Genomic DNA, 15356 nt, shown 5'->3' with positions numbered 1-15356 from the left:
GCCACGGAACAAGACGACTGCTCCTAAATGGCAGGGTATGGAGATAGAGTGCATGTCTCCATATATATAAATAATGCCCGGAAGGTTGTAAATGCAGGAAGACTAAGTAGTATCGCTCCCAAACAAAATGCGAGTTAAAGTGGTATTAAGCCGCTATTGAGCCACAACCTTAAAGTACTGCTGGAAATACATCATTCGAGAAAGCAGCCACCCACCTGTCCGTCGGTACCTCCGGCTGCCTTCTGAGCCGAGGGGAAGGTAACGGACAATGCGGCCTGGCCAGCTAAATTCAAGGTATGCGGACCAGAGAGGAAACGAGTCAAAGACCTCATCCTGTTTAATGATTGGTTGTTTTGGCAAAACCGGAAACAGAAACGGAAAAGGGTGTCCTTACGTGAGTGTTTTCGCAAGCCCTCTCACTGATTGGTCACTTCTCAAACAGGAAACACCCAAACCCGTGTTCGTTAACGAACACGGGTTTGGGTGTTTCCTGCTTGGGTGTTTCCTGGGTGTTTCCTGTTTGAGAAGCGACCAATCAGTGAAGAGGGCTTGCGAAAACACTCACGCAAGGACACCCTTTTCCGTTTCCGTTTCCGGTTTTGCCAAAACAACCAATCATTAAACAGGATGAGGTCTTTGACCCCTCGGCTCAGAAGGCAGCCGGAGGTACCGACGGACAGGTGGCTGACTGCTTTCTCGAATGATGTATTTCCAGCAGTACTTTAAGGTTGTGGCTCAATAGCGGCTTAATACCACTTTAACTCGCATTTTGTTTGGGAGCGACACTACTTAGTCTTCCTGCATTTACAACCTTCAGGGCATTATTTATATATATGGAGACATGCACTCTATCTCCATACCCTGCCATTTAGGAGCAGTCGTCTTGTTCCGTGGCAATATTTATGTATAGATACATCGTTAAATACAATGGAGACACATAATCGTTGCTCCAGATACAACAAAGGATTTCGTCATATATATTTTTTAAAACATCATAGCAACATAACCTTTGGTGTCTCACCCACCAACATGAGACCACTGAGTTTTGGCATGCTGAAGTCGCCATCTTCTTTTTGTTCACCCCACCCCAGAGTGACTTTTTAGAGTTGGTACAATTGAGGGAATCATGACATACGTAAACTGTCTGTTATTGTTACAAAATATATTTTTTTCCCTCCCCATCTTCTTAGAGCGGGGCCTCTTAAACCTGAGCGAGTGCCAGGCGAGGTGAGGCTATCTCCATACAACTTTATGGGTGAGTTTCTTTCACAAAATGTTGAATGTGGATTCACATCTACACACACACATATGTACTGTTGTTTCCATTTTACTATATCTGTTTGGATGTACTTGTCTTTTGTTACAGGAGAGAACTCTCTTTACCATGACTTGAGACTACCATATAGTAATCTACTAACGGTAGGTCTCTCTCTTTTTGCATGGTTCACCATAGTTTATTTACTTTTTCACTGTTGCAGTAGTGTAATATTTACAGGTCCTGAAGAAAGCCGTGTTAGGCTGAAAAATGTTGACCATATAGTTCCAACAACTGATAGTAGTATTTGTTTGGCACACTATCATCACTCTGCTTTTAATCTTGCCATTATGATGACCCCCCAATAAAGTCTTACCTTTGGCCCCATAACAGGCAATCTTAAACACCACTTTTTCACTATTATACACCTTTTGAGCACTGCAACTTCCTTCCCTTCAGCATACCACCATATCCTGTTGGCTCTCTCTCACTGGTGGATCTAATACTAGTATTCCTCAATATACGTTCAGTGAGGTACCTAGTAGATACCAGTTTACAAAAAAACCCAGATGATGAGACTCCGCCAATGGATGGGCTGATGGGTATCTTTCTCATACCTTTCTCATACTTTCTGTTGTTTCTCTCTCCTCACATTGGTTAGTCCTCCACACTACATCTAGGTGTACAGATACTTGTAGCTCTTTCTAGACCCTTAGCATCCCCTGTGTGTTTTTGATAGTTAGATTGGGGGATAGGATGCAAGCAGGTCTTTACAATTTTCCCCTTAGACCCTTCCTTACGGTTTGTTTTGTGTATGTCTGAACATTGAGGTACTGGGTTTTTAAGAACCGGCACAGACACCGGTAACCCAGCGGTGTCAGGGTACACCTAGAGACCTCGGGTTCTTCCTGATCCAGACCACAGAAACTCAGAGTCTTCTAGGTGAAGTCAAAGATTAGTTTATTGGCTGCAACCAAGGTAACAAGTGTCCTAGAAGTACAACACGGGGAAGTATATTCTCAGGAGACTGCTCGAATTTACAAAGTCAGGCTTCTCTCTTTATACAGAATATTCAGCTTCAGGCAAACATTCTCCGAATTCGTAGTATGTCATTTACAGTTATTGGTTTACAAAAGAAAAGCAGAGTCATGATGACATGTACATATTTCACGTCGTGCTGCCCATAACAAATCACCTGGCAAGGCCCAACATTTCATGAGATATCGGTGGACCCCCAATAAAATAGGCACCTCCCCATCATAAAGTAAGTGAATCAAAAGAGTAGAGACAGATGTGAGCAAGATACGGCAGGTGTGCGCGCTGAAATGGTTTTATGGCTTGTTGAGCCTTGATGCTATCTTGCTCGGCCACTGGGAGGGGAACTGACCTAACGAGTTCGGCCTGGAGCAATGGTTCCAACTTGCACAGGTCATGGAAAAGTCGATTAAGGAGTATGTGTCCTTGTGGAATTGAATTCAACTGGATTAAGGCCTATGTAAAGGGCAACACATAAATGGAAGCCAAGGGTTCAGAACGCAAATGACGATTTCGAGGTGAAATCGTCACTCGAATATGCTGAAAATATATGTACATGATGTACTCGTCATTCTCGGTCTTTTGATACCAAATTCGTCATGTTTCGACGAAGTTTTAATTCTCGAGTCCAGAACGATTACACAAATCCAGATTTTCAGAACCACAATCCCTCCTTTTGCCCTTACATAGGGAATTAATCTATCCTCATGTTAGTCTGAGTCCAGATCTATATTCCTAAAGTCATTGAGATGTTGCTGTAACATCATTCTAGTACTTAGTTCATCTCTTGACACAAGTTTCCTTACACATGATGTAACACAGAGGCCACATATTGCAGGAGCACACTGTATGCATAGACAGAACAGGAAAAGAATGGCTAAGACCATCCCAATGACCATTAGAATTTTCCATCCCCAGGCGGATATCAGTTCCCAGAACCATCCCATCAATGACCAATCTCCTTTATCCACATGAATAGATTCGGAAATCTTATGTAGTTTGGAGATGGCCTGATACACTGTTGGAGCGTTATCAGGGATGAAGATACAGCAACTAGATTGGATCAATCTGCATACTCCACCTCGGTCTGCAAGTATGACATCTAAAGCGACCCGGTTCTGAAGGGTCATAAGCCGATCCGACTGGAGCTCAGCAGTCAGGTTGCTAAGGGCATCAGTAGTTTCTATCACGGTGGACTCAACTACCCTTGTCAATTGCCTTATGTTTCTGCTGTTAGCCATGGATCCCCAGAACGGCAGAAAACCCTTTGCAAAGTCCCCAAATTCTTGACCTGCAGTGTATTCTTCACTCAAAACACCTCTAACTATCCTTGTCCGGTGGTAGTCTGCCGCTGCTGTGTAGGTGGGAGGCAACAGGAAGGAAACAAAACATGAGCCCGAAAAGTCAGGGGGCAACCATGTATAGGCTCTATCGTGGCAGATGAAATAAGTACCCTTAGCTGCTAAAAACGCAGGGGAAGTCTGAGATCCAAACATATACGTTTCAGTACAGACACTCTTCCCTAACTGAGCCCTGGGATTCGTGCCATTACCTTGCAGACACAGATGACCCTGATGAGGTACAATCCAAATCGGGGACGATCTCTTAGCTTGCTGTTTCTCACTTAGAGTTGTTCCATACCCAGTCATGTTCCATCCTATGTATAATAGTGTCTCATCTCTAGGGATAGTCTCATAAGAAATACCTTCCTTAATCATGTCAACTATACCTTTGACTAGAGCACTTTTTCTAGGATTGTCTGTTACAGAACGTAGGGGGTAGATTTCGTGTGCATATATGAACATTGTCCTATATGCCCATACAGAACCATTGTGACTAAATGGCAGAACCAAATAGGGGATACCTTTATCCGTTGTGTGAGGCATAAGACCGCACACCCAACAGTTAGTTGTGTTCATTACAAGTTGGTGCTGGTGTAATAACTGAACAAAGGAGTTATTAATGAACTCCAATCTCCTATTCGATTCGTGGTCAGGCAGAGGGTGGAAAGAATGGGAGGAAACAGTAGGAGGAGGTATGGGTGATGCAGTGGGCGCAAATGTTACATGGAAAGAGAATAAAACATAACTTATCAAAAAGATCATTATGCTGAATAGCATAAAAATACACAATATTATAAAACTTTTCTTTGTCATCGTGTTACACAGTCTCTGCTTAAAGTTCATTTGTTTGGCAGGTCTCTCCACATCGGGAAACTCCATCGTCTCTAAAGTGCTGCCCGCGGTGGGAGGTTGCCTCTGCTAAGGGATGCTTCTGTCAGTCTAGGGCAACTCCCTTGGACCAACCAGAACTACCGACCTAACGTCGTCAGCTGCACCCCGAAGACTTTAATCAACCGCGGCCCTAGCAGCGGAACCCGGATGGCGGTTCGAAAAACAAAAATGAGCAAGTTTCCTAGATGGGAGAGCTGCACTTTCAAAAATAGTACTTGGGGGGAAAAGAAAATATCGTTTTATTTGTCCATGGATCTTAGTCTCAAATTGCAAAAGAAATGATTTTATTAGTTCGTTTTTCTCGGTCTCAAATTATACCGTCGCTTCCCAGGTAGTGTCTGATCTAGGAACAAAAGGTCAGGCTCTGTAATGTTCACTCGCTTGGATGGTGGCACAGCCTTGTGCAAAATGTCTTCGTTTTCTTGTTCAGAGTCAGTTCTTTTTACATGTGAAACATTAAAAGGGACGGAATTTGGCACGGCATCAAGTTCTTTACTCTGGTCATAGGGCAGAGGTAAGGGTACCCTTTTACAGTGGACCCCGTGGATCCAGGCCTTCTTCCCTTCCACTCGAACTGCCGATCTGGTAGAGAGGAGGACGAGGTGTGGTCCCGTCCACCTGGGCTGGTCGTTTTTAGTCCTTTGGAAATTCTTTATCAACACCCAGGATCCAGGGTTTATGGGGTGTCCTGGAGTATCAGAGGCCGGAGGCAGGGAGTCATGTACCTGTTGATGCAAAACACACAATTTAGCCGTCAATTCATACAGGTAATCAAGCAAAATAGGGTGTTCTAGCTCGCTGAACTTCGTGGGCCTAGGCACTCCCCATATATTGGCTGGCCAGCCAAAGACAATTTCATAAGGGCTGAGTTTCACTCGCGAATGCACAGTCATTCTGGTGGATAGGAGCTAAGGGTAGAGCGTCAGGCCATTTAAGACCTGTGCTCGCTTGGATCTTGGCCAATTTAAGTTTAAGCGTGCCATTGTAACATTCTACTAATCCAGCTGATTGGGGGTGATTTGCAGCGTGGAACTTCTGCCTAATGCCTAGCCCTTCACACACTCTTTTCATCACACGACCCACAAATTCACTTCCATTATCAGACCAGACCATTCTAGGCATTCCAAACCTGGGGAAGTACTCTTTCACAAGGGCTTTTGCTGTGGACAAGGCAGTATTGTCTTTCAGGGGATATGCTTCTACCCATCTTGAGAAAGCACAAACAACAACGAGCACGTATTTTAAGTTGTTGCACCTCTCCATGTGTATGAAATTTAGCTGCAAAACCTCGAACGGATACGTAGGAGGTGCAAAATGACCAGCTGGAGTTGGGGTTCCCCTACCAGGATTGTGCTTCAGACATACCATGCAATTCTTGGCAACATTCTCTGCACACTTGGGAATCCCTGAATTCTTCCACACTGGGGCCAACAACTCGCAAATCCCTTTCACTCTGATATGAGCCATTCCATGAGCCATTGTGACCACTGCAAGCACATATGCATCGGGTAACAACCATCTCTGATGCTCTGTCGATTCAATCCAACAACCATTTGCATCCATTCTACCTGTACTCTCTCTCCACGTGCTCAACTCTTTCTCTGTGGCCTCAGCTTGGATGGACTTTACACTCTCTATCGTGTCCTCACATATTCCAACATCACCAGTCCATCTTTCAGGGCCTGCAACATACATTTGGCTCATCCCATTCTTTGCCGTTTCTTTAGCGATCTCATCAGCAAATGCATCCCCACGACCAACATCATCAGTCACCTTCTTGTGAGCACTACATTTCACAATCGCCATTTCCAGAGGCAAGGTCAGTGATTCAAGAAGCTCATTCACCAACTGACCATGCTGAATCTTAGCTCCATGCGAAGTCAGGAACCCACGTTCTCTCCACAATCGTCCAAAACTGTGAGCCACTCCAAACGCATACTGACTATCAGTGTAGACAGTCACTCTCATTCCTTTAGACAATACACATGCTCTCGTGAGTGCAACTAATTCTGCAGCTTGAGCTGAACCATGTGGTACTCGTGCAGTTTCAACAACTGTGTGCAAAGTCGTGATAGCATATGCTGCAGTCACGTTACCATTTGGGAGCTTGAAGCATGAACCATCCACCCATAATGTACCATCACATTCAGCAAGAGGAGTGTCAAATAAATCTACTCTCCCTTTTGTTTCTTCCTCTGTTGCGAGAAAACAATCGTGCTGTTCTAAAGCATCTGATTCCTCTGCAATTGGCAACAACGTAGCTAGATTCAAGGTACTGCACCTTTTTATGTGTACATGACTCGCTAGCAGTGTCAATTCGTAACTGGACAGTCGAGCACTAGTTAAGTGCTGTGTCTTGGTTCTATTTAACAATGTGTCTACTGTATGCGGGACCATCATGATTAGTGTATTATTCATTACTAGACCAGCAGACTGTCGAATAGAAAAAGCTGCTGCTGCTGTGGCTCTTAAACAACTTGGCAATGCTTTTGCTACCAGATCCAAAGTTGATGAAAAATAGGCGCATGGGCGCTGCCTACCTCCAAATAACTGAGTCAACACAGACAATGCACAGCCCTCCTTCTCGTGGACATATAATGTGAAAGGCTTACTGTAGTTGGGGGTACCTAACACAGGAGCCGAACATAATGCTGTGCGCAATTCGAGAAAACTTTTCTGACACTCTTCAGACCAAGGAATGGGATTGGGTGTATTCTTACACGTTAGTGCCACCAAGGGTTTGGCCAATAACGAAAAATTAGGAATCCACTGTCTACAGTACGATGTAATGCCCAAGAAAGCACGCACTTCTCTCTGTGTTCTTGGCACATTAAATTTTGCTATTGTCTGAATTCTTTCTGGGGTCAGTTTCCTTCCCTCCTTCGATAAGAGGTGACCTAGGTAGGTCACTTCTTGTCGGCAATATTGCAGTTTGGAAAGTGACACCTTGTGATGCAGATCACACAGATGACGCAATAATGTCAACGTGGCCTTTTTACACATTTTCTTAGTATCTGCAGCAATGAGCAAATCATCCACATATTGTACAAGAGTAGCACCTTTAGGTAAAACAATCGTGTCAAGCTGTGTTTTCAGAGCTTGACTGTATATTGATGGACTTTCACAGTAGGCCTGAGGAGCGCGTTTAAAGCGGACACTGCGACCTCCTAAACTGAAGGAAAAAATATCCCTGCTTTCCTCAGCAATCGGGATACTGAAGAAAGCATTCTTCAGGTCAATCACCGAAAACCAAGAGGCAGAGGCTGGAATCATAGTCAATAATGTGGTAATGTCGGGTACAACTGGAAATTGTGGCACAACAATTTTATTCACCTCTCTAAGGTCAATCACGAATCTGTACACAGGTGGCTTAGAAGGGTCAGTTCGTTTTAAAACAGGCAGAACAGGACTATTGCAAACATTTCCTCGTGTTTCTTCAATCACATCCTTTTTAATCAATTCGTAAACGATAGCTAGTAAAGCTTTTTCACCCTCACTAGAAATTTTGTATTGGGGAATTCGTGGCATTTTAACGTTGGCTTTCAATGTTACAACATATGGTGGAATTTCTAAAAGACCTACTTCATTAGGACCAGTGGCCCAAAGAATATCTGGGAGAAACGACAATTCTGCAGGAATTTTATCCCTCGACAAATACATGGGAGAAACCACTTTCTTACCTAAAGTAAGTTGTACTCCTGAAGGAGAACAGTACAAAGTCGCATACAATCTTTTTAACAAATCCAATCCTAGCAAGTTTTCACCACAACCTGTTGTCAGAATGAGGGGTGCTTCGAATTCACAAGGACCAACAGAAAGAGACAAAGGGTCAGAAATCGGATTCCTAACTGGGGCGCCAGAAAAACCTACAGAAACGTTCATTTCGCCAGACAAAGGTGCGCCAGGGAGTTTGGAGTGCATAATAGAATTCTTTGTAGCACCAGTATCCAACAGAAAAGGTTCTGACTCACCTGATGTAATCACCTCAACGTAAGGTCCACTCTGATCTACTGGAACTGAAACAACTCCCTCTCTTTGTCTATGGCTGTCCTAGCAATCATTACCTTCCCAATGCTCATCTTCTGTGTAATAATCATCAACGTAGTATTGAGCTGTCCTATCAGATGCGTTATTTTGCTGATCAAACCTGTTCATAGAGTTTTGTGGTGGAAGGGGACGTGCGTTCTGAGGGGCGTTTCCACGCCCTCTACCTCTAGGTGCTTGCTGACTGCCACGACCTCTAACACCAGAAACTCCATTTGCACGTTGTAATAGAATAGGACAATTATACTTGAAATGACCCTCTTGTCTGCAATATGAACACTGGTTGGGGCCTACAGGGACACGTGGCTGAGTGTACTCGACTCTTTGCGAGTTCCTCTGATATTGTTGAGGCTGCTGGAAAGTATTTTGGTAGTGATTCTGACCATTATTATTTTGATTACCACCACCACGTGGCGGATAGGTTTGCTGTAGCAAAACCTTCGTTTTCTTTTCTACTCTATCTTTCTCATCCTTGTCTCTATTTTCGTAATATTGTGCAGTAGCTAATATCTGGGCTGAAGATGAGACTGCCCAAGAACATTCTGAATTCTTTAATTTTTTACACAATTCTGGAAGCAGATTGTGCACGAATTTATCGACAAACAATCTCTGACCATCTTCTGTGGTCATATCTTGACCGCTGTGGTCAACAAATGTTTCTTCAAATCTGGTGAAGAAGTCTGAGACTGTTTCTTCTTTCTTCTGTTTGCATGCAGACAAGTTATCCCAATTTACACGTATTGCAGGCATTATCGTTTTCATGTAATCCACTATTTTACCAGGGAGTTCTGCTATCAAAGGCTCAGGCTTGGCACCACCAACTTGTCGGGCATCTGCAGCAGTAATATTAGCCCATGAGTCACCTAATTCCTGATCATGATCTATATGACGAATTTTACCCCATAAAGGCTGTGGAACAACATTCCCAAATAGCATATCGATATCGGCTAAATTCATTATACATGACCCAGCAGTTTGCGACAACTCTTTGTAATACCCTGCAGGATTTTTACGCGGATCAGGTAATGTTTGTTTAAGTGCTAAAACTTCAGCTCGCTTCCATGGGACATGTACCCATACACGCTGAAAGTGTGGCAGAATAGGTGGGACAGCAGTCGTGTCACCCTCTCTCCATTGTGGGGGAACTTCTCTCATAGGGTATTGTCGCGCCTTTTTCCTACTGGATGTACTAGATTCAGATGGTGACCCAGAACTGCTTCCCTTACTCCGATATGATAACAACATTTCAACTGCTTTCTCCACATCTGGACCTACAATCATACCCTCTCCGAACTTAAACCGTACACGACACATCTCTTGCGGGATGCATTCCAGATCATTGTCTTCTAAATCCTCGCAAAGAAAAACACACATCTGTTCGAAAACATATCTCTGTGTCGCTGCTTCCCATTGATGAAAAACTTCCATGACAGACTGTACATTATATTTTACAGTGTCCAAGACCCATTTCCGTGCTAAACTATTCAGTGAGTCTCTCTCTTGATAGTCAGGCAGTCGACTTCGCAACTGTCTTCTTCCCATGTTAGGGGTCGTAGTAGGTGACCCGAAAAGAGGTAAAAGAAGGTTAGTAACAGTGCTGGCCATTTTCTGCCGAATGGAAGGTGAAACTGAAGGAAGAACGGGGGAAAAACGGGGTGAGATAAGGCAGGGGCAGAGATAGCAGTAGAGGTATCAGGGGAAATAGAAGGAGCACTAGGCAAAATCGTAGAGGGAGCATTAGGAGACGTAAAAGGCACATTAGGCGAAATCGTAGAAAACACAGGTGTAGCAAGTGTGGTTGGTGGGCCTGGAGCAGGCTGCACCATAGAGACAGGAGTCAGCTGGAGAACAGCTGGAGAGTGCTGTGGAAGAACAGGAGGCGTAGTTTGCGCAACTAAAGGTTGCGGGGGTGCCGTGGCATTTTGCGCATAGGGGGTTGGAGAATTTAGTAAATGCGACATTAATGGGTCTTTTTCACGCTCTTTTGCTGCCTCTTGCTGAAGAGACGGCAAAACTGGATAACATTTATCTATTGCCATTTTACGTTGCCTGTGCAACTGCTCACTCATCTGCTCTTCTTCATTATCTTTAAACTGTATAGCAGCTTGCATTACTGAGAGTCCCTCTTCTCTCTTATTTTTCTTAGCTAATTTGATTTCTTTTTGTTTGGCTTCTTTACGCCATAAGCGGAAAGAGTCAAACATCGCCGGCCGGGCTTTCTTTTTGAAGAGTTTAACTTCAAGGTTGTCTAAGATTTCGGAATCAAAACTACCATATTGGGGCCATTTTAAAACACCATCTTTCCTGGTGTATTTAATCCACACTTCATTGTAGGTGATGGGGCCTACCCCATGTTTCACATATAGCTCGTAAGTTGGAGTTTCAACTGGAGGAACCGGACATGAGTCCTCCAATCGGGAGTCCTTATTATTATAACCAAGACAAAACAAATTTCCAAGTCTAAGACTAGTCATTTTCGCTCTCTAGTCTAGTTCCAAACTTCAAAGGATTATCGATTACGATATTTCTCGTGAATACACGAGTCCTTCGGTTTTGGTGCTTGCAAGTACCAACAAATTATCCCAAAGGATACCCAGACTAAGACCAACTAAGGACTGGGAGACACTCCACTTATACTTAACTGAAATATCGATGACGTCACCAGAAGACTCGTCTTAGTGTTTCGCTCTACCAAACTTCAAGGGTCCAAATCAGGGTGATAGCCAGGGCAGCAGTCCTTGTAGCCGTCGGGAAGCGGGGAACCTCGCAGCAAAGACCTTCGGACCACGTCGACATGCAGGGGTCGATGAGGTGGTTGGCCGTCCTCTGGAATTTTCACACGAAGCTCCTCACGATCCTCTGGCTGACTGGTACCACTGGAATCGCCCCAAACGTTGGGCGCCAGCTGAGGTACTGGGTTTTTAAGAACCGGCACAGACACCGGTAACCAAGCAGGGTGTCAGGGTACACCCAGAGACCTCGGGTTCTTCCTGATCCAGACCACAGAAACTCAGAGTCTTCTAGGTGAAGTCAAAGATTAGTTTATTGGCTGCAACCAAGGTAACAAGTGTCCTAGAAGTACAACACGGGGAAGTATATTCTCAGGAGACTGCTCGAATTTACAAAGTCAGGCTTCTCTCTTTATACAGAATATTCAGCTTCAGGCAAACATTCTTCGAATTCGTAGTATGTCATTTACAGTTATTGGTTTACAAAAGAAAAGCAGAGTCATGATGACATGTACATATTTCACGTTGTGCTGCCCATAACAAATCACCTGGCAAGGCCCAACATTTCATCAGATATCGGTGGACCCCCAATAAAACAGGCACCTCCCCATCATAAAGTAAGTGAAGCAAAAGAGTAGAGACAGATGTGAGCAAGATACGGCAGGTGTGCGCGCTGAAATGGTTTTATGGCTTGTTGAGCCTTGATGCTATCTTGCTCGGCCACTGGGAGGGGAACTGACCTAACGAGTTCGGCCTGGGGCAATGGTTCCAACTTGCACAGGTCATGGAAAAGTCGATTAAGGAGTATGTGTCCTTGTGGAATTGAATTCAACTGGATTAAGGCCTATGTAAAGGGCAACACATAAATGGAAGCCAAGGGTTCAGAACGCAAATGACGATTTCGAGGTGAAATCGTCACTCGAATATGCTGAAAATATATGTACATGATGTACTCGTCATTCTCGGTCTTTTGATACCAAATTCGTCATGTTTCGACGAAGTTTTAATTCTCGAGTCCAGAACGATTACACGAATCCAGATTTTCAGAACCACAACATACCCTTCCTTATACATTTTTGGAGTCTAATGCATATATTTATATATTTTTTATTTCTTTGTAATTCTTGCAAAGCATAATTTATTTTTGCTGTGTACACTAGTAATAGCATTAAGCTCTTTATGTACAATCCATATCTTTTTTGTTGTTTGCCACTGCTCTGCTCCCTTTTCCATGCATTGGTATAGTAAATCACTTAAATTAAATAAATATTATGTTTGTGAAGTTTCAGTGGCAGAGCAGGAGCTCTACAATGACGCCATAGCCAGAAACTTTTTGAAAGCAAGAGTAACTGGTCACTGTCAACACATACTTTGTAATAGGATTATTTGTTTATTCGCAAAACCTTGTAAGTAGTGTATGATGTCACATTTGAGTGCATCCCATCAGATTGGTCATATAACTACCAAGCAATCAAATGTATCTGTATTATAAACAATAAAGCCTTGCCCATTGTGAATGTTGTGCAGGTGGCCCAGGAATCCACCGATGGTCCATAAATGTCAATAAAATATCTGTTGTGCAAGCACATTTATCATTGACTGGTTTCCTTTGTAGGCTATTCAAGGTGTTCGAAATCATGAAGTTAAGCCTTACGTCATCTTCATCAAACCACCCAGTGTTGGCTGCATGAGGCAATCTCGGAAGAATGCTAGAATCATTACAGATTACTATGTTAACATGAAATTCAGGGTAAGGTGTGCAAGGGATATAGCACAGGGCGGGTAGATCTGTGTCACACTCTGTGGCCATGACACTCTTTGTAATCTCTGAATGTATATGCATCCTCTTGCAAATAATTCCCCAGGAAAATATAAATGTCTGCACATCGTATTTCTTTGCAAGAGCCCATATTTATTTGAACTGTGCACCCTACAAAGTGTTTAATAAAGTGTTGATGAGTTATGGAGTCAGTAGAGGGATAATATATACTACTGCATAAGTTGTGCTTCTTCAGAAGGGTAGAGGTTTGTAGTGTCGCTTATGTCATAACGTCTTACATGGTCACCAGAGTGGTGCTCTTATCGTGTCACATGTAGCTGCTCTTGAGTGTGTAGTGTAGTAAAGAGGAGTGAAACATAGAAACCCTTCAGCTTATAAAGCATATTCGTTTATGGTTGAACTAGAATAGTCTTCAAATGAGGGATAATGGAAAGTGTTTAAATGTTGAGCGTAACGACCAGCAGCTTTCTCTTAACTTGTTGCTGTGATTGTGCAGCTGCATTTAGGAGTGGAGCACAGGATGTGAGAGATAGTTGTGCTTATGGTTGTGCCTACTAACCTTGTGTAGAGGTTAATTCTACTTCATGGGTAAGTAAGATGTTGTACCATCTGTAGGGGAAGAACCATGTCTTTAATGCCTTCCCCAATTTGAGATGGTCTTAGATGTTTTAGCCTTTGCCCTTAGAGAGATGCATAGTTTTTCCTGCGTGTATGGGGAGAGGTTTCACTGATATCCAACTCCATGTAGGGCTGGTTGTTGTTATAAATGGCCTAAAACATTAGGCCCACATCTATGAAAAAGGAGGTGAGCCCAAGAGGAAGAGAAGGGCTGTTTGCATCCTTTCTACCTGTACACTACAACACCAAAAGCAAACGTAACCAGAATCAGAAAGACTAGATGGAAAGTCACTCACAGGGAATTACCCATTTTCTGTGGGCCCTTATTTCCATGTTTTGTATCAGGGTTAGATAGGACCAAGGAAAATCACAAAAACCTGAAAGGTACGGCCTCACACACCACCCTAGATGTCATACTTCTAGTGGTGAATTGGCTCCTCATCGTTACGAGGAGTACTTTCCCTGTGGGATTGAGGTTTGTTGGAACTAGGATCTAGTAGGTGCTCATAAAAATCTCTAAGCCCTTAGCCTAATGTATTCCTGTTCATTCAAGGTGGGTCAAAGAGATGATTAAAAATTACTGTGATGCAGGGGACTGGCTAATATCCTTGCATCTGGTGGATTGACATGTTTCAGCCTGTGTAAAAACCCCATAAGGGATCCCTGACTTTCTTCAGGACCTAGATCCTCACTTTCCTATCTCTAGTTCTATGGTCATACATCCATCAGCAGGCACCCACACTGTACCCATTAGTATAGTCCTGGATAACGTTCGCTGGGTCTGCAATATTTATTAATGGTTCTATATTTGCATAAACATAAAACATGAAAAACCTAAGTAGAGTGGAAGTCTGTAACAAGTGAGAAAGGCAGCCTTTACATGGCGTTTATTGATTTAAGAACGGCCTTTGACCTGGTCCCTCGTACCAAGCTCTGGCAGGTATTGTCTGATCTAGGCACTCCCCCTCTGTTTTTGGATCTCATTGAACATCTTCACAAGGGGAACTATGCCAGAATTAGGTGGGGTTGCCAGGGCCAATTGACCGAGAGGATAGCGGTTGAGAGAGGGGTTCGCCAGGGTTGTGTTTTGGCCCCGACTTTGTTCTCCCCCTTTGTTAATGGGGTGGTAGACCATCTGAGGGAGGGCCCAGCCAATGCCCCAACCCTGGCAGGGGAAAAAAATCGCCCACGCAGCTTTTTGCAGATGATACCCTCTTGATCTCTAAAAGCCCGATGGGGTTACAAAAACTATTAGATTGCTTCAGCCAGTTCTGTGATTCAAGAGGCTTGTGTATAAACACAACTAAAACCAAGCTAATGGCTCTGGCACCTTCGAAAAGATTCAGAAATACCATCAAGTTGAATGACTCTCCTTTAGAATTAGTCGAAGCTTTCGACTATCTGGGTGTACGGGTCAACAACCTGATGAAGTGGACCTCCCATCTGTCAAAAATGCTCCCTAATCTCAAACGCGTGTCGGGGCCATTTCAAGACATCAGCGTCTTTCCCACAGCTGACCGGTGGCTCCTGCCATCAAAGTCTACGAGGGAAAGGCCTTGCCCTCGTCTCTATGCGGGGCGGAACTGTGGGGATTCGAGAACATCACGGACTTAGTGAGATCGGAGAATACGTTTTTTTAGAGACCTGGTCTCGCTCCCTCC

General features: G+C 43.8%; 1 protein-coding gene across 1 annotated transcript in view; it reads left to right on the top strand.

Moving 5' to 3' along the window:
• Positions 1-15356, top strand: part of MPP4 (MAGUK p55 scaffold protein 4) — a 273595-nt gene that overhangs the window by 243948 nt on the left and 14291 nt on the right. Inside the window, exon 20 of the mRNA XM_078683624.1 lies at positions 12913-13047. Coding sequence (XP_078539750.1) covers positions 12913-13047 — 135 coding nt within the window. The remainder of the gene's footprint in view (positions 1-12912; positions 13048-15356) is intronic.

The sequence above is a fragment of the Lissotriton helveticus genome, chromosome 3_1 (genome assembly GCF_964261635.1).
Source record: "Lissotriton helveticus chromosome 3_1, aLisHel1.1, whole genome shotgun sequence".
Taxonomy (NCBI): Eukaryota; Metazoa; Chordata; class Amphibia; order Caudata; family Salamandridae; genus Lissotriton; species Lissotriton helveticus.
Note: the sequence above shows the minus strand (reverse complement) of the source record. Positions and strands in the feature narration are given on the sequence as shown.